Genomic DNA, 23779 nt, shown 5'->3' on the forward strand with positions numbered 1-23779 from the left:
GGTGGCACGCTTTGGGTTTCACATAATCAAACAATAATTTGACGTCCAGAGCTAAACATGATCTATTCCTCCTCTAATAACATGAAGAAGAACGTCCGGAAACGACCGGATGTGACGTACATTAAAATAAAGCATTCAAGCTAGCTAGAAGACATGGAGGCTAGGCAAAGCCACTATTGACAGCCTTTCCCCTCCTACCAATAACTATTTAGAGTTCCTTTAACACGGACGTCTTCGTGACAAAGGTGAGCAATGAATAACAATTTTTCACACACAGAGACGCGACGCAGCTCATCAAACATGTATGAATCAATGACGTCTTACTAAGCAAACTACGTTGGCTTTCAGCTAGCTTTCCCAGGTTGAGGTAGCAAGCTAGACAACTAACAAAAACATCAGCCAGCCAGTCAGCAAGGTGAGGCCCCAACAGGTTTTGCGAGCCAGGTTTTCAGCATTTTAAATAGAGAACGTCAGAGTAAGGTTGAGTTCACTTCGTAGTCACCACCAGACATACAAGCCAGTGCTAACGCTCGCTAGCTAAATCGTGCTACGTACACAGCAATCGTGGCTTAAATGACATATCTTTAGTTTCACAATAGCTTTTCGGTATCAATTTTAGCGGTATTATACCACTGAATTTCCCTATCCAGTTCTACTGCGTTGTTTGTTCTCATGTAGGCAAACAAGACGGCATTTTTGGATTTTCAGTAAGTTGTGAGCTGAGAGTGCAATGTATATCCAAGTAAGTAAATCTAACGCAAACGTATTTGGGTTTTGTCAGCTTGCTATCTAAACATAGTATGTTTCGTAGAGGTCTCGTCCGTATCAGCAGGTGTGTTTTCGGAGCAACTGGTCCAACAGTTTAAGTAACAACGTTAGGCCCAACCTAGGCGATCTCCTATGTATACTAGACTAGGGACTTGTTACAAGTATTTGTGAGTGATCTGGTCATAAATTTGGTTCTTATTTTATGGGGATCTAAATTAGGTAGTTCTACATCGGACTACATCCTGTATGTACGGTATATTAGTCTCTGTCTCGCTGATACTGCGCTGTTAGCACTCAAACGAGACGGAGATGTAATGACGCTTTACGACAGACAGGTGTGGGAAAAGGAAGCTGAGACCAAGTTTGCTCACTTGAATACCGTTTTTTAGCTGACAGTTTGCTACGTCACGTTGTTACATCGCTGTGCTTTCTGAGAGGAGCAGAGTGAGCTGGCTCTGTAAGTGTTGGGGTGAGGGAGGGAGAGCAGGGGGGCTGACATGTCTGTGACATCACAGAAGCAGGTGTGTTCATGGTACCTGGCTCAGCTGTACCTGACAGAGACACCACAATGGGGATGTTTGTGTGTTTCTGTGTATTGCTCTGAATCCATTACTGAAACACCCACTGAAACACACCTGAACCCATCTAATAATGCTACCCCCCCACCCCCTAACTAGAGTCATGGAGTCCATGCTGAACAAGCTGAAGAGCACCGTTACCAAGGTGACGGCTGATGTCACCAGTGCCGTCATGGGCAACCCGGTGACGCGGGAGTTTGAGGTGGGGCGCCACATTGCCAGCGGGGGGCCCGGGATGAGCTGGAGGATCTACAACGGGACCAAGAAGTCCACCAAGCAGGTGTGTGTGTGTAGATGTGTGTGTTGGAACAGGAAGTGTGTGATGTTGTTGCGGTGTGTGTTGGAACAGGAAGTGTGTGATGTTGTTGTGGTGTGTGTTGGAACAGCCAGTGTGTGATGTTGTTGTGGTGTGTGTTGGAACAGTCAGTGTGTGATGTTGTTGCGGTGTGTGTTGGAACAGAAAGTGTGTGAGGTTGTTGCGGTGTGTGTTGGAACAGGAAGTGTGTGATGTTGTTGCGGTGTGTGTTGGAACAGTCAGTGTGTGATGTTGTTGCGGTGTGTGTTGGAACAGAAAGTGTGTGATGTTGTTGCGGTGTGTGTTGGAACAGAAAGTGTGTGATGTTGTTGCGGTGTGTGTTGGAACAGGAAGTGTGTGATGTTGTTGCGGTGTGTGTTGGAACAGGAAGTGTGTGATGTTGTTGCGGTGTGTGTTGGAATAGGAAGTGGCAGTGTTTGTGTTGGATAAGAAGATGCTGGAGAAGCATCAGAGGTTTGATAAGGAGCAGGTCCTGGAGTCTCTGAAGAGAGGAGTTCAGCAGCTGACCAGGCTACGCCACCCTCGCCTGCTCACCGTCCAGCACCCCCTGGAGGAGTCACGGTACACACACATATACATGCATGAATACACACACACACACACACCTATGATGCCATGAGCAGCACCCTCTCAGAGCTGGGCCTCAGACAGGCTCTGACTTTGTCTCTCGTTGGTTCATACAGAAGTGTGTTTTTTAAATCCAGTTCTGATCAAAGCCAGCTCTGCAGACCATGTTGTGAATAATACATGTCCTGTCAGAGGAATCTAGACTCCTACTGTCCTTCATCTGTCTCTCCGTCACTCTCTCTCTTTCACGCTGTCTCATTTACTCTCTCCCTTGTCCTCTCTCTCATTCATCTGTCTCTCCTCTCATCCCTCCCTGTAGGGATTCTCTGGCGTTCTGTACAGAGCCTGTGTTTGCCAGTCTGGCCAACGTGCTGGGCCAGACTGACAACCTGCCCAGCCCTGTCCCCCCCGACATCAGGGACTACAGCCTGTACGCTGTGGAGACCAAGTATGGACTGCTGCAGGTACACACACACACACACACACACACACAGGGATGTAGCGATTAACCAATGTTACTATTAATTCCAATTTACTCATAAAAGGGACATTATGGTTCATAATGTTTCTATGAACTAAGTTACACTGTGCGTAAAATTAAGCAAACAATGCTGGAATTTGCAAAGTTTTTTTTGTACAAACATTATTTTATTTATTCTCAAAATGTTTTTCAACCTTAAAAAAAACGTTTTCACCCCCCAAAAATATGAACATTTTTTTTTTGTAAAAAAAAATAAATGTTTTTGAATGTTTTCGAAAACATTCTATTTTATACCTAGCGTACCATCAAAATCTATAATCGTTGCATCCCCACACACACCCCACGCATACACACCACACACACCCCACACATACACACCACACACACCCCCACGGTGACCAGAGTGTTCCTGTGGTGCAGGTGTCAGAGGGTCTGGCGTTCCTCCACAGCGGGGTGAAGATGGTCCATGGGAACCTGTGTCCTGAAAACATCATCCTGAACAAGAGCGGCGCCTGGAAGATCATGGGCTTCGACTTCAGCATCTCCTCCACCAACCCCTCAGACACCGAGGTGACAGACACACACACACACACCACACACCTACACACACACACACCACACACACACACACACACACACACACACAGGTACATGCATGGATACAGACACATGGGAAAACGGACACAATAATACTTTAATACTGTCTTAATACTGTCTTAATACTGTCTTTTTTGAACTAGCAGGATCATTTTAGCTTGTGTGCTGGGGTGTTGCCCCTACACACACACACTCACCTACTCCCCCCCCCCCCAGCCTAAGTTCTCGTGTCGGGAATGGGAGCCCAACCTGCCCCCCTTGTGCCTCCCCAACCCCTCGTACCTTGCCCCAGAGTACATCCTGTCTGTGAGCTGTGACACGGCATCAGACATGTACTCTCTGGGGGTGCTGGTCCACGCCATCTTCAACCAGGGAGCCCCTGTCCTGCAGGTCAACCAGAATGACATCTTCAAAAGCTTCAGCAGGCAGCTGGACCAGGTACAGACACACACACAGGCTCACACACACACACAGGCTCACACACACACACAGGCTCACACACACACACAGGCTCACACACACACACAGGCTCACACACACACAAAGGCTCACACACACACACAGGCTCGCTCACCCACACACACAGTGACAGTGTTGTCCTCCAGCTGAGCAGGCTGGGGCCGTCCATGCTGACTGTCCCAGAGGAGGTGAGGGAGCACGTCAAGATGCTGCTCAGTATCACACCCACCGTCAGACCAGATGCTGACCAGATGACCAAGGTGACTCCTCACCCTGACCCCTCACCCCTCACCCTGACCCCTCACCCTGACCCCTCACCCTGATCCCTCACCCTGACCCCTCACCCTGACCCCTCTCTCTCTCTCTCTCCCTCCAGATCCCCTTCTTTGATGATGTGGGGGCAGTGACGCTGCAGTATTTTGACTCCCTGTTCCAGAGAGATAACCTGCAGAAGTCTCAGTTCTACAAAGGACTGCCCAAAGTACTGCCCAAGCTACCCAAGGTGAGGGGAGAAGAGGCCAGTCATGTTTTTAGTTCTATTTCTGTCATGTTTCCTCACAACTCTCCTACTTTCTTCCTGTCTCCTCCTCCCTCCATCTCTCCTCCTCCCTCCATCTGTCCTCCTCCCTCCATCTCCTCCTCCCTCCAGAGGGTGGTGGTGTATCGTATCCTGCCAGCTCTCACCTCTGAGTTTGTGAACCCAGACATGGTTCCCTTCATCCTCCCCAACGTGCTGCTCATAGCGGAGGAGTGCAGCAAGGAGGAGTACGTCAGACTCATTCTCCCAGACCTCACCCCTGTCTTCAAACAGCAGGAGCCTGTGCAGGTACACACGCACACGCACGCACACCCGCTCGCACACATGCATGCACACACATCAGTTTGCTAGCACAAACGTGTCAATGATTATGCGTGAAGAACTCATCATAATTAGCGATGGCCTAACCTGGGTTAAGGGGCTTGACTGTAGGTGTCGGTCTCTCTCTCTCGCTCTCTCTCGCTCTCTCTCCCCTTCTTTCCATGCTGCAGGCGAGCAACATGGTAAGTGGTATGCCTGTAGCTGTTTGTCTGAAGTGTTACTCTAACATTACACACAGCTTCCTATACCCACTACTACTTCATTCACCTCAGTAAAAGTCATATTTAGTTGAACTCTCTCTGTGTGTGTGTGTCTTCCATGTTGACGGTGTGTGTCGCCCTGTCCTCCATGTTGACCGTGTGTGCGTGTCTCCAGATCCTGCTGATCTTCCTCCAGAAGATGGATCTGCTTCTGACCAAGACCCCAGCAGAGGACATCAAGAACAGTGTGCTGCCGATGGTGTATCGGGCCCTGGAGGCTCCGTCCATACAGATACAGGTGCCTAGCCTAGCCTAGCTACACTTATGCCTAGCCTAGCTACACTTATGCCTAGCCTAGCCTAGCTACACTTATGCCTAGCCTAGCCTAGCTACACTTATGCCTAGCCTAGCTACACTTATGCCTAGCCTAGCTACACTTATGCCTAGCCTAGCTACACTTATGCCTAGCCTAGCTACACTTATGCCTAGCCTAGCCTAGCTACACTTATGCCTAGCCTAGCTACACTTATGCCTAGCCTAGCTACACTTATGCCTAGCCTAGCTACACTTATGCCTAGCCTAGCTACACTTATGCCTAGCCTAGCTACACTTATGCCTAGCCTAGCCTAGCTACACTTATGCCTAGCCTAGTTACACTTATGCCATACCTACACCTAGTTTGACCAGCTATGCCTACACCTAGCCTAGCTATGCCTAGCCTAGCAAAGCTACACATTTTATAATAACCCAAACCCCCGTAACCCTGTCCGAGCCCGCTGGCAGCTGTGCTCCCCGGGCTGATCTGATGCGTGTTCCCTCTCCAGGAGCTTTGTCTCAACATCATCCCCACCTTCGCCAACCTGATCGACTACCCCTCTATGAAGAACTCTCTCATTCCTCGGATCAAATCAGCCTGCCTGCAGACGTCCTCCCTGGCCGTCAGTCGCCCTCCTCCTCAGAGAGCACATTCTCTGCTCATTCTGTTCTTGCATGTCGTAAACCAGGTGCAGGCTGTCTTTAATGGTGTGTGTATAATTATCCCATGTGTGTAGGTGCGTGTCAACTCCCTGGTGTGCCTGGGGAAGATTCTGGAGTATCTGGATAAGTGGTTTGTGATAGACGAGGTGCTCCCCTTCCTGCAGCAGATCCCCTCCAGGGAGCCTGCCGTGCTCATGGGGATCCTGGGTACGTAGGCCGGCAGGCACACCGTGGTGGACTGTGTGAACTTTGAGAAGCTGATTGGTCTGGACTGTGTGAACTTTGAGAAGCTGATTGGTCTGGACTGTGTGAACTTTGAGAAGCTGATTGGTCTGGACTGTGTGAACTTTGAGAAGCTGATTGGTCTGGACTGTGTGAACTTTGAGAAGCTGGTTGATCTGGACTGTGTGAACATTTAGAAGCTGGTTGATCTGGACTGTGTGAACATTGAGAAGCTGGTTGATCTGGACTGTGTGAACATTGAGAATCTGGTTGGTCTGGACTGTTCCCTCCAGGTATCTACAAGTGCACCTTCACACACAAGAAACTGGGGATTCCCAAAGAGCACCTTGCTGCCAAGAGTCTCCCTCATCTGGTGTCCCTCAGCATCGACAACAACCTCAACCTCAGCCAGGTAGCTAACCTCCACCTCAGCCAGGTAGCTAACCTCCACCTCAGCCAGGTAGCTAACCTCCACCTCAGCCAGGTAGCTAACCTCCACCTCAGCCAGGTAGCTAACCTCCACCTCAGCCAGGTAGCTAACCTCCACCTCAGCCAGGTAGCTAACCTCCACCTCAGCCAGGTAGCTAACCTCCACCTCAGCCAGGTAGCTAACCTCCACCTCCTCTGTGTTCAGTTCAACTCGTTCATGCTGGTGATCAGGGAGATGCTGAGTCGTATGGAGGCGGAGCATAAGACCAAGCTGGAGCAGCTGCACGCCATGCAGGAGCAGCAGAGGTACCAACACCTCACACACAACTTAGCAACACTGTCTGTGTGTGCAGGTCAGGTGTGTGCAGGTCAGGTGTGTGTGTGTGTGTGCAGGCCAGGTGTGTGTGTGTGTGTGTGTGTGTGTGTGTGTGTGCAGGCCAGGTGTGTGTGCAGGCCAGGTGTGTGTGCAGGCCAGGTGTGTGCAGGTCAGGTGTGTGTGTGTGTGTGTGTGTGCAGGTCAGGTGTGTGTGCAGGTCAGGTGTGTGTGCAGGTCAGGTGTGTGTGTGTGTGTGTGTGTGTGCAGGTCAGGTGTGTGTGCAGGTCAGGTGTGTGCAGGTCAGGTGTGTGTGTGTGTGTGCAGGCCAGGTGTGTGTGTGTGTGTGTGTGTGTGCAGGCCAGGTGTGTGTGTGCAGGTCAGGTGTGTGTGTTTGTGCAGGCCAGGTGTGTGTGTGTGTGTGCAGGCCAGGTGTGTGTGTGTGCAGGTCAGGTGTGTGTGTGTGCAGGCCAGGTGTGTGTGTGTGTGTGCAGGCCAGGTGTGTGTGTGTGTGTGTGCAGGTCAGGTGTGTGTGTGTGTGCAGGTCAGGTCAGGTGTGTGTGTGCAGGCCAGGTGTGTGTGTGTGTGTGCAGGCCAGGTGTGTGTGTGTGTGTGTGTGCAGGCCAGGTGTGTGTGTGTGTGTGCAGGCCAGGTGTGTGTGTGTGTGCAGGTCAGGTGTGTGTGTTGACACCTGTGTCCTATCATCCTCAGGAGTCTGAATATCTCCAACCAGGGGAACCAATCAGAACAGACCAAGAGCACTCCAAGCCCTGGCAACCAGGTGAGAGGCTGTTGCCATGACAACAGAAGCAGCCCTTATGTGTGTTCCATGGGTATGTGTGTGGTGTAAAGTGTGCGCTAATAGGCCCATTTGTTGCTCAGATGGACGACATCTTTGGAGCAGCGGGGGTCAACGGCCGCGAGAACGGCTCTTCTGCTCCAGCGTCACAGCCCAACAGAGTAAGAATATCCTGCCTAACACTAACCCTGCCTGGCCCTAACCCTCACAGCCCTACCCCCTCCTGTACTCGAGCCCAAAACTGCATGGACCCTATACTGCTCCAATACCTGCTCTGTCTAGGTTACTAAACCTCTCTCACCCCCCTCACCCCAGATGTCTCTGACCCTGGAGGAGAAGCAGCGTCTGGCTAAGGAGCAGGAGCAGGCAGCCAAGCTGAGGAGCCAGAAGCCCCTCAACCCCCAGACCGTCACCCCAGACACCCCCACCCCACAGGTACCACACACACCCCCACCCCACAGGTACCACACACACCCCAGACACCCCCACCTCACAGGTACCACACACACATGTGATACAGATGTGCCTCCCTGCCCTGTGTTTCCCGCAGGCTAAAGACCTGAGCAGCAGCTTGCTGGCCAGCATGCCCTCCCTGGGCAGCCTGTCCCTGTCCCCCTCCCCCCGGCCGGGCCCCCTGCAGGCCAGCCCCATGCCGGCCTTCCCCTCCTCCAGGCCCCCCTCCATCACCAACGGATTCAACCCTGCTGTGGCCTTCCCAGCTGGGGGCCTGGGCCTGGCCATGCGGCCCCCTGGACCCAGCCTGTACGGAGGAATGGCCACCACCACCAGCACCCCCAACTTCAGCTCCCTAACCCAGCCCCCCTCTGGGCCCCCCGGGAGGACCCCCGACATGTCTGCCCTGGACTCCCTCTTCACACCCAACAAGCCCAAAGTCAGCCTCAACCAAATGGGGCCCAAGCCCGCCCCTGTGGCCGGCACCCCCTGGCTGGGCCAGTTTGGTACGGTCCAGCCCTCTCCCGCCCCCATGCAGCCTGCGCCACCCGCCATGGGGGGGGGCAGCGGCTTTGGCATGCAAGCCAACCCTTTCTTCAGCCCCCAGAACTTTGCCCCCCCCTCGGCTGCCCCCTCTGGGATGCAAGGTGGATTGAAACAAAGCACCTCTGTCAACAACGATCTGAAAGACCTGTTTGGATAGAATCACATCCCTGCATCCCTCCATCCAATCATAGAACATGTCCTCCAGGGAACACATGCTGTTTGAGCCCCAGGTGGACCCAGGAGGAAGGAATAACAATCTGGATGTAACCATGACAACATCCAACAAAGGAAGTTACTGATTGTGTCTTTAATCCAGATTTTTTGGAACTGTGGTAGTGTCTTTAATCTTGATTGGCTGGAACTGCTGGAACTTTAAAACTATTTTCTTACTGAAGACATATGGGTGTGGCCAGGGAGTGGGATCAGTTACTACTGGGCACAGTCAAAGCAGGAAGTGAAAACAAACCAATTTAAAACATTTATTGACTCATAGATGATCTGAGTTTACATAGTATGCTCTCTGGGGTCTGTACAGCAGACGGTCTGTACAGCAGACGGTCTGTACAGCAGACGGTCTGTACAGACTGTCTGCCAGAGCAACATGGTGGGGTTGGGTGGATCTCTTCCTGAGTTCTTCCTGTGTGGGTCCTGATCCTTCCTTCTCCCTGTATCCCTCACTTTCTTTCTCTTTCTATCCCACTCTCTTTCTATATCTCCATCCCTCTCTCTTTCTTTCTCCCTATCTCTTCTCCCTCGGTCCTGAGTGTGAGTCCAGCTTCTCATTGAGTTGGTTGTGTTGTCATTCCAGATGCGGAGGTGTGTGTATGTGTGTGTGTGTGTGAAGCCAGAGAGGGTCTGTGTGAGACAGTTGGGAACAGAACCAGATCTCCTGTTGATGAACTAAGTGGAAATAGAATCTGTAGCTCCTCTTAGATCTTCTTCCTGTTCCTCTCCCTCTTCCTGTTCCTCTCCCTCTTCCTGTTCCTCTCCCTCTTCCTGTTCCTCTCCCTCTTCCTGTTAGATGGCTGACAAGAGAGGATCGACTACAGTTCTTATGTGCAGTTCTCTATGTTACTTACAAACCATGTATCAAATAACTTATTGACTTACAATGATTTTATTCCAAGCATCGACCCTTCCTGCGCTGTCGAAACAAACAATGCTTTTTAACCTGTTCACTATTTGTCTGAAATCATTTAATAATATTACGGTTGCTCTTTTTCTGTACTGAGGTTGGATTTTTTTTTTTGTGTCTAAAAGGGACCAAACATTCTTGGTGACATGAGTAAACAAAAAATATTTTTTATATATAAATAACTGTTTCTAAAGGGAGTGTGTCTGGCAGGGTTTAGAGAGCTAGGTATCCCTCTGTTGGGGGGTAAACGCCAGGTGTGTCTGGGTGTATGTCTGCTGCTAGCAGCCTGCTCATGTCTCATCTGGGATGTTACCTGAGGTGATGAAGGGGAAGCTGCCTGGTGTTCTAGGGTGATAGTGAGGCCTTAGAGGAGGGGTGTGCAATATTCCCTGAGGGGGGACACACAGGGCTGTGACCCTATGGAGGTGTTCTCTACCCCTGGAGAGAGGAGGGGTGAGGAGGGGTTCAACAAGTGGATTGTCTGGTGTGTGTTTTTACTGTATTGTCTTACCCACCTGTTTGAGTTCAAATGAAGGAAAGTGTTTTAGATTATTTTTTCGATGCACCTTTAGTTTGCCTCTGAATGTTATCAGCTGTTTCACGAGCTGGGGGGGTGTGACCTACGACCCTGAGCTGGGGGGGTGACTGACGACCCTGGGGGGGGTGACCTACGACCCTGAGCTGGGGGGGGTGACTGACGACCCTGGGGGGGGTGACCTACGACCCTGAGCTGGGGGGGGTGTGACCTACGACCCTGAGCTGGGATTCTGGCTCATGAGTGTTGACGTCCTGCTGGCTACTCCAGGTCTGCTGTCTCTGTGTCACTGGGTGTTCTCAGCTCGTCACATGACAAATCTGTAAATATATATATGAAAATACAGTCTAATATTCTATGTGATGTGTGTGTGTTTGTTTCAGTTTTTAGAAGATCAGAGATCTGTCTCCAGACTGGACACTCATGTCCACCTCCCCTGTGTTCAGAAGGTGGGGAGGAGCTCTAATTACAACATCAGTCCATTCAAAATATTATGTAAATAATTTTATTTTGTATTGATGGTATTTCCAGTCTTGGAGAACCATGTCAGATTCAAGGTAAACATTAAACATAATAATTGGGAGGTTCTCAGTTGTCGGCAGTTTGGGATTCTCCCTTCAGTGACCGGTCAGTATCGGAGGCAGTCATTGGTCAAGACGTTGAACAGCTCTGGTGGTATTGGTGGAAAGGTTCCTCTGGGTCATGGCTGTGGAAGACAAAATACGTGTTCCTGAGATGCAGAGCTGGAAAGCAGAGGTGACCTACCAGAGGAGGTGACCTTACCTGAGGAGGTGACCTTACCTGAGGAGGTGACCTTACCTGAGGAGGTGACCTTACCTGAGGAGGTGACCTTAGCTGAGGAGGTGACCTTAGCTGAGGAGGTGACCTTACCTGAGGAGGTGACCTACCTGAGGAGGTGACCTACCTGAGAAGCAGAGCTTCCAGTACGTTGTTACTGTACTTAACTAGATTTCTCGTATCAGTACTTTACTTCACCATTTTTTCTTCTTACATTTTCAAACCAGGCATGTTACTTAAATGTTTATATTTGGTGGCATGATCAATATTATTCATTGTCATTGCGTGCCTTTTTTCATTTCCTGGCTATCACGCACAACAAACATAAGCTAGACTGCAAAGCTACCATGGAGCAAGGCAGAAGGCAACAAGAAGAATAATTTCCCCAAAAAGGTTTGCATCATTGATAATTTACATTTACATTTTACATAAAACAGAGTAATAATTACTTGATAAATACTCTATTGTGCTATGCTTTACTCTGTTTTAGGCTTCTCTGCTCTCCTTTCTCCTCTCCTTTCATTGTGTGTGATAAGAAAAAAAATTAGACAGGTAAAAAGAAAAAAGGGTGGCAAAAGGTCAAAAATATAAATAAAAAGGTCAAAAATGTGGAGGTGACCTACCTGAGAAGGTGACCTACCTGAAGAGGTGACCTTACCTGAGGAGGTGACCTACCTGAGAAGCAGAGCTGGTATGAGAAGGTCCTGGCGGTGAAGGTGAGGGTGCCTCCAGAATCCTGCTGGTAGCTGATCTCTATGTCCTGGCTGGACACACTGCAGCCGCCACTCTGCACCACACACGCATACTTTTTATGCATTTAGCTTTCATCCAAACCAGTACACAGTGCATATAGAAGTACACCAGATAATTAAATATCAGAAATGTATCATATTTCAATATTCAGAGCCATGGAACAGGCTGTATTTACCAGACACGGTGTACAGTAACCACATCTCAGCTACCAGGCATGGTGCGATCAGTAACACACCTCATCATGCCCTGCCTGCCCTACCACAGGTAGGAGGTAGATCTCACCTTGCTATACTCGCGCCATGTTCCATCCATGTCTCTGAAGTGCCATCGAGGACCGGCCCTGTGGAACAATAGCTTTCAGCCACCAGCTCAGCACAGCTTTTTGGGACCCTATCTTGTGTTTAGTTTAGACCTTTCTAGCCTGTCCCACCAACACATACAGTAACCATGGCTACAGTGTTACCAATGGACGTGTTGGTATTATTATGAGATGTTGACTACCGGGTGGTTTGCAGGTGTCCCTGGGTCCTCCTCACCGCTCTGCACGTCCTGGTGGAGGCGTTGGTCTGGAACATTCCTAAGCCACACAGACCAGAGGAACACAAGATCTTTCATTCAAAGGAAGAAACCTCTGGATTACCAACGTCTATTGCCCATGTGAGTACCACCAAACAGGACCCTGACATTCATAGATATTTGTTGTACATACAGTTGTCTGTGTGTGTCCTCTTCCATGTGTGCTGTGTGTACCTGTGAAGTCCAGAGTGTAGCTGAATCTCCCAGCTCTGAAGCTGAGCTGACCCTGGGGGTTGTGTTGGTAATGTGTTTCAATAGTAGCACTGTCATAGGAGCAAGTCTGCAAAGGCACACACACACAAATCAAATCAAATGTATTTGTATCGCCCCTTTTACAAGCAATGTCACAGAAGGCTTCACATACGCCCATAGAACTGCATTTGAACCAACCTAAACCCTCAAGGAAGACCAGGAGAAACTCTCAGGAAACACACACACACACACCACATGGTCCTAAGCCTAACCCACATGGTCGAGAGCATCTCATCCCACCCTGTGCAGACTCGTAGAATGACCCCACGATCTGAACCAGGTGCAGCAGACTCACGTAAGCTTGGTATTCCATCCACACTCCCTCTTCACCCATATACTCCCACATGACACCAGCAGGGGGCGTTAGCAGGGCAGGGGCGGGACTGGGAAGAGAACCAGAGGCTATATTACTGAGGCAGGACAGTCTGTTCTTTGCCAAGCTCCTTTAGAACTGAGAATGGACATGGGAGGAAGGAAGGAGACAGGAAGGAGAAAGTAGACAGGAAGGAGGAAGTAGACAGGAAGGAGGAAGTAGACAGGAAGGAGGAAGTAGATAGGAGTACCTGATGTTCACTGAGATGAGGGGGTTGAACTTGGGCCGCCGGCGTACCTTCCTCTGCACATGGGTGGTCTGGTTGGTCTGGGTCATTGCTGAGGAGGGGGGAGGATTGGGATGGGGGGGGAGGGAGGGAGGGAGGGAGGGAGGAGGCGGAGGGAGAAGGACGGGGGGGGAGGTTGGAGGAGGGGGGAGGATGGGTGGAGGTTGGAGGAGGGGGGAGGATGGGGGAGCACATGTAACAACAACGCTGTAGAAAAACACTGAGGCCAGAGCAAGATTAAAGGGGTCATAGAATGATTTTATAGGGTACTTCACACTGTTCCTTAAGGTCTCCGAATAGGGTATGTAACATTGGTTGGGCTGAAAATGGCTGGGGTGCTGTTCTATGCGCTCTAAAGCAACCCTGTGAAATAGCCCTAGAATGAAACTAGAGGTTTTCTCCCTTTTATGCTATGCTCATGTATATTCCGATGAGCTGTGCGCTGATTGGTTGGTTTACAACGAGCGACGCTGCGGAGAAAAGACGCAACATGGCCAACAGCACCCGTTAGCTGTAATACTAGTGTAATACTCGCACTTCAGTGTCGTAGCCTAAGCATAACTTTGTATTAGGTTTGTTTTTAGCCTTGTAAGCCGCTGGTTAGCCAGGGGGTCCGCGAAATAATTTGCCATAAATGATAAAAATGTAGAATTGTGCTGTATCATTAAAAAGTGAAAAAATATATTATAATTTACAGATGGGTGACCATTTGCACCAATAAAATAAGCATATTGTGTCCATTTAAGAGCACAAAGGCAAGGCTCTACAGTGCGCCCATGTGTGCGAGCATGGAAAAGTATTTGGGTGCCCGGGTGCGAGCGAGTTTTAAACATAGACTGTATGTCTATGTTTTTAACATATTGCAGCTGTCAGTTACGTTAAAAGAAATTATAGAACCCGAAAATGCTCAAACCATTATTTGCAACGGGAAACATTTATTCATTTTTTCTGAGATTTCAACTACTAATAATTGCGACTCGGATAAACCTCATAGGCTGCGTTCTGCGATAACCTACTGAACCTACTGTTCTCCCCTGTAAGGGGTCCCTGGCCCCAACAAGTTTGAGAACCCCTGTTGTAAGCAAAATAAGTTATTAATTTGCTGTATGTACATTTTGGGGCGTGTCAAAAGTACAGACCAGAGCCAAATAAGGTACAGCCACCGAGTTGACTCTGCTTCTTTGGGAATCGCCCGTTTTACAGAGGCAGTTTCAAATGGTATGATTTGCATAGGAAAGACGTGTCAATGGGACTTGAGGTTCACTGTATGTTCATTTTACCCACCGAACTGTCGTTATGCAACTATGACAAGGTAAACTCTGTTTTGCATTGTATGACCCCTTTAAGACTTCTGGTAGAGTAGTGCTGCCCTGACCCTGATAACCCTGACATTCACCTGACCCCAACCCCCACCTGACCATGAACTCCATCTGACCCCCCCCCACACACACACACACACACCTGACCCCAATCCTCACCCGACCCTCACCTGACCATGACCTCCATCTGACCCCAACCCTCACCCGACCCTCACCTGAGAAGTCGAGGCAGTAGGACTGGTGCCTCACTTTGAACTGGAAGCTTCCCAGAGGATTCTGGATGAACTGCTGCTCCAAATCCCTACTACTAACTGGGGCTCCCTGGAGGGGGAAGTAGGGAGAGAGAGAGAGGAAGGGAGGAGAGGGGGGGGGAGTGATCAGAATTAAGGCCAAATGAAGACCTTGTGTGGGTTGGTATATGGATATGCAAATATAGATTTGGAGCATAACCCTTTCTTACTAACCCTCCAAAGTGACTCACCTTTGACCCATATTCACACCACAACCTGTCATCTCTGAAGTACCAGCCCACATCCTCTGATTGGCCAGCAGGCAGGATGTTGAGTCTCCTGACCCGTAGGGCCGTGCTCCGGGTGGTCATCCTGTCGAAGTCGATGTACACCGGTCTGAACCACACACACACACAGCTTCAGTACAGGGGAGGAGGACAGGAGAGGAGGACAGGAGAGGAGGACAGGAGAGGAGGAGAGGAGGACAGGAGGTGAGGACAGATGAGGACAGGAGAGGAGGACAGGAGAGGAGGAGAGGAGGACAGGAGGTGAGGACAGATGAGGAGGAGAGGGGGACAGATGAGGAGGAGAGGAGGACAGGAGGAGAGGTAGACGTTAAGCATCACACCGACCTGCTGGCGGTGTTGAGGGTGATCCCAGCAGCTCCAGGCTGGCAGTAGTGCGTCTCAATCACATGCTGGTTGGCGATACAAAGCCAGCTCTGGTCTTCAAACAGCTGCCACTCAAAATGGCTCCCATTTACTAGCAGGTTACATTTAGTCATTTTTAGGTTAACAGTGAAAGGTTGGATCCAGTGGATGGTATTGTTGTAAACAGAAAAAACCAGTCATTTGACACTTCATAAAAGGTTAAGGGTTGATGTGATAGTGTCTCTCTAACAGAACGTGATCTCACCTGGGGCAGTGTAACTAGGAGTGGCCAGGGGGAAATGCACCTCTTCCTCTTCGTCATACTGCCATTTAAAAACTCAATATTATCTATTGCACTACCTAGTAATTTATTCTGTGGCATGTAACTTTAAAGAGTCTTATAAAAGTAAATACAAATATAAATGTATGTATATAGCCCTACTTAGTTTCGGTGTTTTGTAAAGTAAAAATAAAAATGTCCGGAGAGAGCTGACAGACAGTCTGCGGACCAGAAAGCAGACTTACCATGTGTGTATGCTTGACACTGTGGAATAACCTATTCACTGTAATGCAATACATAATCATTAATTTCATATAAAACCACTACGATAGTACATGTAACGCAATAAAACTACTCGTCAGTATTTATAAGCCAATAATAAGCCAATAATAAGCACAAATTTCTTACTGATCGCTCATTCTTACTTTCAAACTGAATGTGATCACGTTGAAAAATTAAAACATAGGCTACTTACTTCTTGAAATGAAACAGCAGAGTCAAAGTTTTACGGCGTAAACAGAAAGTGTCACAATTTTCATAGACCACTTTCATTTTCCATTCTGCTCGTCACGTGTTTACGGAATCTACCACGGATTCCTCCGGGGTTGTTTGTTTAACCCTTGAAGCACAAGCTCAAAACAGAGCAGCTTTGGCGGGATAACCAGTCTTGTTCGGGTAGGTGTTGATAACCTAACGCTAGCCAACAACCAAGACCAACCACGAACCATCACATTTGTGTAGTCAAATATTTATTATTAACAATAAAACATGATTTCAAACTGCCACTGTAAAAAAACGGTATCTGCCTAAATAGCAGGCTCATGGTACGTTAAAGGCTGGAGTTATTTTGGCTTTGGAGATCCCATCACAAATCACAACATATGGCAGTTTTAAGTAGTACACGATTAAGGCCAGTTCAATAACATTTAGGCTAGTAGCACTTAAGTTATGATGTTCAATAAAAACTGGTGTTGAGTCTTGATCATGTTCAAGCTGTAAACATTTGTGCTCATTTGACAGTCATTTTCAACACCTGATTGTTTTTTCCACATAAACATCTTCTGTTACAACTACATTTCCTCAAGTCTAACCTCTCTCTATATTCCCCTGACACCTGGGGATTTTTATAGTTTACTAAGTTTACATTTTATACAACATAGGGCAATATGTTTTCCTATGTGTTATAGTTATGCAACTAGAATTACATAACTATTATTTGGGTTATTTACATTTGAGCAATCCATAGAAAGCCCAGAATGTCCTCTCAACTGGACTTGTAAGCAGTAGGCTATGGTTACAAAGCTATAAAACTTGATGCCCACAAACAGAACCTAAATGCAATTGCAGCAATATATAATTGACAGACTGTGACTTCATTTGTTACAGTCGGCTGGGGACAGGAGGCGGTGCGGCTCTAGAACCTCCTGACGGCTCTCTTCTGCTTGGTGGTGAGATTCATCTGCTTCATGGCTGTAGAGACAGAGAGCTGTTCGTGACCCTGCACTGTATATCCTACACTCATGGATTTTGTGTACCAAAAATCTAGAGCTAACTAATCATAATACAGTACACCTAGCTAACTACCACAGTACAAGTAGCTAGCTACCTCGATACGAATAGCTAACTAGCAAACAGACCTGAGAAGTCCAGCATGAAGGGTTTCCCATTAGCAGTGAAGTTCATGGAGCCTGTGGAGTTGATCTGGTACTGGGCCTCAATATCAGCGCTGGACACAGAGCTCTCCTGAAGGTCAAAACAAAGGTGAGACTTCCACCTCCAGCCCTCTAACCCTGACATAATGACTTCCACCTCCATCCTAGGGTTAGAGTTATCCCTGACATCATGTTTGATTCATTTATCTGGAGATTCAGGAGCGTCTTCAGGAGCTACACACCTCTTTTTTGAACTTGTGCCACTTTCCACTCTTCCCTTCAAACTTCCACTCAGGTGATTGGCTGGCTGCAGGAGCCACGCCCGCATTCTGGAAGGCCGCCACCCCTAACGGAGATCTGTCCAATCAAGAGAAGCCATGCTGTCACAACATTCAGCCTGCTAAAGATGTCTGCCTCCGGATCGCGTGCTTCTCTGTTGTACTTTCATAAGGAACTGCAGCTGCCTTCACAGAGTAGGTACTCTAACATGCAGTATGATTACAACTGGCTCACAGACCGCTGCATGCTGGCTCACAGACCGCTGCATGCTGGTTCACAGACCGCATGCTGGCTCACAGACCGCATGCTGGCTCACAGACCGCTGCATGCTGGCTCACAGACCGCTGCATGCTGGCTCACAGACCGCATGCTGGCTCACAGACCGCATGCTGGCTCACAGACCGCATGCTGGCTCACAGACCGCTGCCGCGTGTCGTGGGACCTCCTGGTACTTCTAGTATGTTGTATTCAAAATGTTTTTCTTGGATAGTCAATGCAATAGTACGGTAGAATGGGTATTGAGACACAGCCAATGTGGCCAAAGAGCTTTGCTTCGAAGAGAAACACATTGAAACATTCTTTTAGTTTTTATACTCAAGCGCTTGTAGAGTAAAAACAAGCTCCACTCACCCTTGAGACGGTTTCTGTTGGTACTCCGGGCGACGCCTCACCCTCCTGCGCCTTCTACCCACCTGCTGCTTCTCTGAACAAACGCACACAAAGAACCGTGTTTAAGAACACACCACTGAAACACATACACAACCATGTTTGCAAGAGACGGGTGTAGATTCTGTGATCATTTGTACCTTTGAACTTTATCTCATACTGATCTGAGTTGATGTGGAATGTGAGGGAACCCTTTGGGTTCTGCTGGTACTGCTGCTCAATTTCAGAGCTCTTCACAGGGCCTGGCTTTCCTGTGGAATCCTCAAGGTTTAAAAAACAACTCCCGTTATTGAAAATATATTGATTTAAATTTTTGGAACAAAGAGACCATTCAGGAGCGATTTCTGGGAATAAACGAACAGAACTAGCCTGCCAGAAAGATCAAAATATCAATAATTTCAGATGTTTTTTTATTTCATATTTGCTCAGTGCTTGTCTTTTGCAAGCGGTGCATCTCAGGCTGTGCCAGTCCTCTACCTTCCTGTCATAAGAGACCCAGCCACGGCCGCTGCTGTAGAACCAGACCCAGGTCGTCTTCCTCCCGTCCAGACGCCTCACTCGGATGTCCTTCTCAAGAACCCTCATCCGCTTGAAGTCGATATTCACCCTCCTGAGACCAGAAGGAGAGGAGGATGGAGGAAGAGTTCATGGAGGAAGATGACGTTGTGTCCTTGGGCAAGGCACTTCACCCTACTTGCCTCGGGGGAATGTCCCTGTACTTACTGTAAGTCGCTCTGGATAAGAGCGTCTGCTAAATGACTAAATGTCTAAATGTAAATGGAAGAGAGAGAGAGTGAGACGAAGAGAGGAGAAGAAGGACGGAGAGAGGAGGAGGGAGACGGCAGTTCAGGGATAAGTCCTCCAGAACCAGGTGCTGACACAGAAGTGCAGACCAACGAGACATTAAGAATAGAAATAAAAAGACAAATGGCGCCGTCAGGTGCTCCTCAAGGGGCAGTTCCGGGACCTACCCATAGGGGGTGTTAAAGATGCATATGCTGGAGGTGTTGGGCAGGCTGTACTGTGCCTCTATGATGTGGTCATTGGCCACGTCCACCCAGCCCTGCCCAACGTTCAGCTGCCACTGGTACGCTCGCTCATCACTCAGCCTCCCCTCTGACAGCAGCAAACAAAACAGATAACAGGTTAGGAGGAGGAGAAGAGGAGGAAGAGGAGAGGAGGGGTGGAGAAGGAGGGGAAGAGGAGGAGGAGAAGTGGTTAGGTTGGAGAGGAAGAGGGGAGGACGAGAGGAGATGAGGAGAAAGAAGAGATGAGAAAGAAGAGAGGAGGAGAAAGAGGAAGAGGAGACGCAGCACGCCCCCTCACCTCTTGACTGAGATCTCTGACCCCGTTCACTCCTGTCTCCACGGTGATCTCCAGAGGGGTGTATGGGTGCCCCTGGGTGAGCGAGGGGGCAGCGGGTCCCCTTCCGGCACATCCCCCCCATGGCGTACTTACACAGGTGGAGGAAGAGACACTCAGCCCCTCTCCTGCAGCCGCCACGGCTGTTGTAGTACCTGCAGGGCTCCGTCTGCACACAGCACAGCACGGCTGAGACAGCACACACACACACACACTAGGAACAACTAGTTATTATACTAGTAAATGACTAGTAATCAAAGTAACCATCATGAAAGGAAATTAGTCTTTTTTTATATAAATAAACTAGGTTAGGGGTAGCCAAGTTCAGAAGAGCCTAACATGCAGGTTGAGGATCTACAGTATAGTGATCGGGTCATTTCACTTAATTTAGATCTTGGAATCTCGTCCAGCAAAATTTGAAAATGACCGAATCTACTTGCTACTCCTGAATCTTATGAAAGATTTGTTTACAATGAACAAATCGCTGATGAGTGACCCATCACTGGTGTATCTCCACCTGCAGCCCCCAGGGGGCGTCTCCCAGCCGAGGCCCAGGGAACTGACCTGCTGGTGGGCGGGGACCAGGGACCTGTCTGCCTCCACCTCTGGGTCGCTCATGGAGGAGACCTCATCATCACTGCTGCTGGAGTACTCCTCCTTGACGCTGGAAGCTGCACGGGAAGAGCTCAAGGTCAGCACGTTAAGGTCTCACAGGGTCAATCAATCAATCAATCATGTATATTATACCATCCAGTTGTACAAATGCAAAACATTTTTTTGTGTTGAATCGTCCGGACAGTACAGTTGAAGATGAAATTAGATTCGGTCAAATAAAATAAATACTTCAAATATAAGTAAATAAATGATAAATAGAAAAGTGGAGCGGGGTCAGTGAAGAATCCTTCTATGCTTCCAAGGTCTATCTCCTTCCTCGGCACAGACACGGATTCCTACACCCGGCTTCCTAACAGTAAAGCCCACACTGCTCACTTGAACGTGTGAAAATATTATACAGTTTTGCTCATTTCAATAACAACAAATAACAAACCGTGATTCAAACTAAACAAAAATGACATTGACGCTAAACGAAAGTGAAACGTAAATAAACAATAAACGAATTATGCTTGAAAATACAAATATTCGTTCTCTCAAGACAATCATTATGTAAACTATTACTGAATAAGAAGTTATAATAAATCTTGGTAGCTTTAAATAAGCAAGTCGACGCTTCTCATTGCTTACCGTACAACCCGCTTGACGCCATGGTTAGAAATGAGGATTATATAGTTTCATTTTCTTGTAATCACTTCGTCTGCAACGTTCAGCTTGGTGAATAACCCTGTCAGCTAGACATTCCCGTCCACTAGGGGTGGTAGAAAGACTGTCGTGTAGAGACATAACAGAAGAAGAAACGAGGCGCCCTCTGAAGGGCGGAAAACAAGCTCCCTACGAAGTGTGTACTTGGTCGGAGGAGCTTGACTTGGTCTGAAATGGAGAACATTTTGGATCACATGTATACTTCCACGCCATATGACACCCAAAACTCAGTAGAATTCACCTACAAAAGTAAGTAATTCACCCATCAGAAGGGACTGTGTTCCTGGGGTTTAGTAAGGCTGCGTTTCTGTAGCTGGAGTTCCTGGAGAAACAAAATCGCGTGTTTATGTTCAGGGAACACGCGCACGCTCCGCAGCAGAGTTAACCAGGCATCAACCAGGATCAAAACTATTTCATCACACAATGACATTTTGATATTCCAATACATCTACAAAAAAAAAAATTTCAACAGGCATCAAACCCAAGATTGGTTATGTACAGTGAATGTGTAGGCCTATGTACAGTGTACACTAGCCCCTCTGGTCCTAGCACTATACCTTACTTCCTAAACGCTGAAATGTAATAATTCTATTTTAGCATCATTCCATTACTACTAAACTATTGTACAACCTTCCTGTAATGTTTGTGTTCAGTGAGTGGAAAGGAAACTGAGGACTTGGTGAAGCTGCGTGTGTCCAATCAGCATCTGTTCTCAGGGAAGAGGAATGCTGCCAAGTATGCATGGAGGTACAGCACTCCTACATTATAGATGTATTTATTGATATGATAATGTGAAGATGAAGTCAGATCCCGTTGCTGTGCGATCGCAGGTCCATTCTGAAGCACATGGGACTGCAGGGGACTGTGACTCACTGCCAGGCCAGCAAGAAATGGGACAACCTCAAAAAGAAGTACAAGGTCAATATTTACCAGCTGATGGCTGGCAGATTTAGCTCAGTGTGAGGCTGTTGACTGTAGACTAAGAGGTTTGATTCCCCTTTGGGTAACAGCATCTGCTAAATGTACACATTCTTCTTATCTTATTAAAGATTTTAAAGTTAGACTTCCTAATCGCCCCGCTCTTTGAAGAGAGGATGTGACTTCACTGTCACAACCTTCTGACCATGTCACATCCTGTAAGGGCCCAGGATGAGGAAGTAGAGGTTTGACATCATCTTCTCCTTTTTAATTCTTCCTCTTCTTCTTCTGTGGTGCCAGGAGCTAAAGCACCCTCCGGGGGGTGTGAAGGTGTCCCCGGACCAGTGGCCGTTCTTCAGCCTGATGAGAGAAGCTCTGGGGGGGCATCTGGCAGGCAGCGCCCCCCTGCTGCTCCCCCAGACCTCAGCCAACACAGAGGAGGACTTCCTGCCCAGCAGGAAGAGGAAGTGGACGTCCCCGCCACACCCCACGCAGCGCCGGGGCCCCACGGAGGTGGAGGTTCTGCTCAACGAGGATGAGGATGAGGGGAGGAGCAGGGAGATGGAGCTGGATATGGAGGAGGAGGTGGAGAAGGAGCGAGCGACACTGGAGAGAGGCAGAGCGACGCTGGAGGGCGACAGAGCTCTGCTGGAGAGGGAGATGCAGGCACTGCAGAGAGAGAAAGCAGGGATGGAGAGAGAGATGGCCGCCTTGGAGAGAGAGAGGGCCGTGATGGAGAGAGAGAGGGCTGTGATGGAGAGAGAGAGGGCCGTGATGGAGAGAGAGAGAAGGATGATGGAGAAAGACAGGGCCATGTTGATCCGGGACAAACGTGTCCTGGACAGAGACCGCAAGGCTGTGGAGAGACGTGGGTCTGTGTGGGATGGAGAGACGAGAGCAGAGGGAGGAGGGGAGGAAGAGAGAGACTCAGCACTGCAGGAGAGAAGGGAACGTTTCCTCAACCTGTTTGAGAAGCTGGTCGAAGCTCTCTGAGGTGGGATGGTCATTCTTTTTACGTTAATTTATTGATTCATTATTGAAACTTGAGTATACACTACTGTATACATATTCTATGTATACAATATACATACATATATATATATATATATAAATAGAATACGCAATGCTTTTATGAAAAAGTACCTGTGAAGCAGTACTAGAGCATCTCTTCATGAATGTTTATTAGAACGTTTCTGTTTGTTGTTCATGTTAAAAGTTTCTGTTTGTTGGTCATGTTAAAAGTTTGTAGTGTTACGAGTTTCAAAGACAACGGTGAGCCACTCCCAGGTCGGAGAGGTCATCAATACATCTTTATTCACTTGTGGTATTTCCATACAAAGCACACAATAGCAAGCTATTATGGTTGTTACCCCCCTCCCCCCACACCCATACCCCCACCACTCATACAATACGCTTAGATTATTTATGAATAAGCTATTGTGCATGGTCAAAACATCACTTTGAAATGTATCATACCAAATATTGCAGTTCATGTAAAAAAAAAAAAAAAAAAAAAAAAAAAAAAACGTTTTCTGAATATATATATTTTTATATTACAGTACAGATTTTACAACAAATGCTTGTGTTTAAATGCTTCTTTTATTGCATTAGAACCTCAGTTCACCTTCACTCAGCTCCTGCTTCCATTAGTATAAATGAACATTTCCAAATGTGTTAGATTTGTCATTAATATTAATATTATTTTTTTCTTTACAAAACAAACATATTTAAACAATATTACTGGTGGTCTTTGCCAGACGATCCCATTCAAACCAAACCAACACGTGATCACTTGTTTGCTGGCGATCAATAAAATGTATTTATGAGAGTAGAATGTTCTCCATTTCATCAAGTTGTGGAACAGTTTGGATGTTGACAAAGTTCTCTGTGTGT

The 23779-nt window shown here is 48.1% G+C and overlaps 4 protein-coding genes across 6 annotated transcripts; 2 read left to right on the forward strand and 2 right to left on the reverse strand.

Moving 5' to 3' along the window:
• Positions 1–153: 153 nt before the first annotated feature.
• scyl2 (SCY1 like pseudokinase 2) lies at positions 154–10324 on the forward strand. The gene is made up of 18 exons (XM_067254747.1): positions 154–245; positions 1446–1626; positions 2066–2223; positions 2549–2693; positions 3131–3280; positions 3524–3745; positions 3913–4026; positions 4143–4268; positions 4416–4592; positions 5001–5123; positions 5650–5763; positions 5878–6010; positions 6319–6437; positions 6660–6760; positions 7479–7548; positions 7650–7727; positions 7882–8001; positions 8117–10324. The coding sequence occupies exons 2-18, from the start codon at positions 1450–1452 to the stop codon at positions 8720–8722; spliced, it is 2733 nt and encodes a 910-aa protein (XP_067110848.1). The 5' UTR covers positions 154–245; positions 1446–1449; the 3' UTR covers positions 8723–10324.
• Positions 10325–10742: 418 nt separating this feature from the next.
• si:ch211-244b2.3 (uncharacterized protein LOC557230 homolog) lies at positions 10743–16186 on the reverse strand. Of its 3 annotated transcripts, XM_067254852.1 has the most exons (13): positions 16168–16186; positions 15938–15975; positions 15678–15735; positions 15395–15524; positions 15014–15158; positions 14748–14853; positions 13178–13265; positions 12910–12997; positions 12537–12642; positions 12288–12363; positions 12069–12126; positions 11709–11820; positions 10743–10941 (listed from the first exon to the last, which is right to left on the reverse strand). In XM_067254852.1, coding segments are annotated over exons 1-13 (1068 nt in total). In that variant the 5' UTR covers positions 16169–16186; the 3' UTR covers positions 10743–10879. The 3 variants fall into 3 exon arrangements, with proteins under 3 accessions (XP_067110953.1, XP_067110951.1, XP_067110950.1); XM_067254850.1 differs by lacking the exon at positions 16168–16186 and having other exon boundaries at positions 15014–15134; positions 15938–16142; XM_067254849.1 differs by lacking the exon at positions 16168–16186 and having other exon boundaries at positions 15938–16140.
• A 233-nt stretch (positions 16187–16419) lies between these two features.
• Positions 16420–21008, reverse strand: si:ch211-244b2.4 (uncharacterized protein LOC541512 homolog). Its single transcript, XM_067254853.1, has 10 exons — positions 20894–21008; positions 20216–20322; positions 19616–19820; positions 19261–19405; positions 18767–18899; positions 18430–18550; positions 18254–18326; positions 17587–17701; positions 17330–17435; positions 16420–17162 (listed from the first exon to the last, which is right to left on the reverse strand). Exons 1-10 carry the CDS (start codon positions 20913–20915, stop codon positions 17107–17109), a joined length of 1083 nt encoding a protein of 360 aa, XP_067110954.1. The 5' UTR covers positions 20916–21008; the 3' UTR covers positions 16420–17106.
• A 117-nt stretch (positions 21009–21125) lies between these two features.
• si:dkeyp-38g8.5 (uncharacterized protein LOC568385 homolog) lies at positions 21126–23766 on the forward strand. Its single transcript, XM_067254129.1, has 4 exons — positions 21126–21217; positions 21622–21715; positions 21799–21886; positions 22187–23766. Exons 1-4 carry the CDS (start codon positions 21142–21144, stop codon positions 22877–22879), a joined length of 951 nt encoding a protein of 316 aa, XP_067110230.1. The 5' UTR covers positions 21126–21141; the 3' UTR covers positions 22880–23766.
• Positions 23767–23779: the final 13 nt, after the last annotated feature.

The sequence above is a fragment of the Osmerus mordax genome, chromosome 17 (assembly GCF_038355195.1).
Source record: "Osmerus mordax isolate fOsmMor3 chromosome 17, fOsmMor3.pri, whole genome shotgun sequence".
In the NCBI taxonomy this organism is placed as follows: domain Eukaryota; kingdom Metazoa; phylum Chordata; class Actinopteri; order Osmeriformes; family Osmeridae; genus Osmerus; species Osmerus mordax.

Coding starts and splice junctions, on each gene's coding strand:
- scyl2 (XM_067254747.1), top strand. CDS start 1,450: ATGGAGTCCATGCTGAACAAGCTGAAGAGCACCGTTACCAAGGTGACG. Junction 1,627..2,065: donor CCAAGAAGTCCACCAAGCAG/GTGTGTGTGTGT, acceptor GTGTTGGAATAG/GAAGTGGCAGTGTTTGTGTT. Junction 4,593..5,000: donor AACAGCAGGAGCCTGTGCAG/GTACACACGCAC, acceptor GCGTGTCTCCAG/ATCCTGCTGATCTTCCTCCA.
- si:ch211-244b2.3 (XM_067254849.1), bottom strand. CDS start 16,006: ATGAAATTAATGATTATGTATTGCATTACAGTGAATAGGTTATTCCAC. Junction 15,736..15,937: donor GTGTCAAGCATACACACATG/GTAAGTCTGCTT, acceptor TTTAAATGGCAG/TATGACGAAGAGGAAGAGGT. Junction 14,854..15,013: donor GGTGTGAATATGGGTCAAAG/GTGAGTCACTTT, acceptor TTCCCCCTCCAG/GGAGCCCCAGTTAGTAGTAG.
- si:ch211-244b2.4 (XM_067254853.1), bottom strand. CDS start 20,915: ATGGCGTCAAGCGGGTTGTACG. Junction 17,436..17,586: donor GGCACAAGTTCAAAAAAGAG/GTGTGTAGCTCC, acceptor TTTGACCTTCAG/GAGAGCTCTGTGTCCAGCGC. Junction 17,163..17,329: donor CTTCATGCTGGACTTCTCAG/GTCTGTTTGCTA, acceptor CTGTCTCTACAG/CCATGAAGCAGATGAATCTC.
- si:dkeyp-38g8.5 (XM_067254129.1), top strand. CDS start 21,142: ATGGAGAACATTTTGGATCACATGTATACTTCCACGCCATATGACACC. Junction 21,716..21,798: donor GCTGCCAAGTATGCATGGAG/GTACAGCACTCC, acceptor GTGCGATCGCAG/GTCCATTCTGAAGCACATGG. Junction 21,887..22,186: donor ACCTCAAAAAGAAGTACAAG/GTCAATATTTAC, acceptor CTGTGGTGCCAG/GAGCTAAAGCACCCTCCGGG.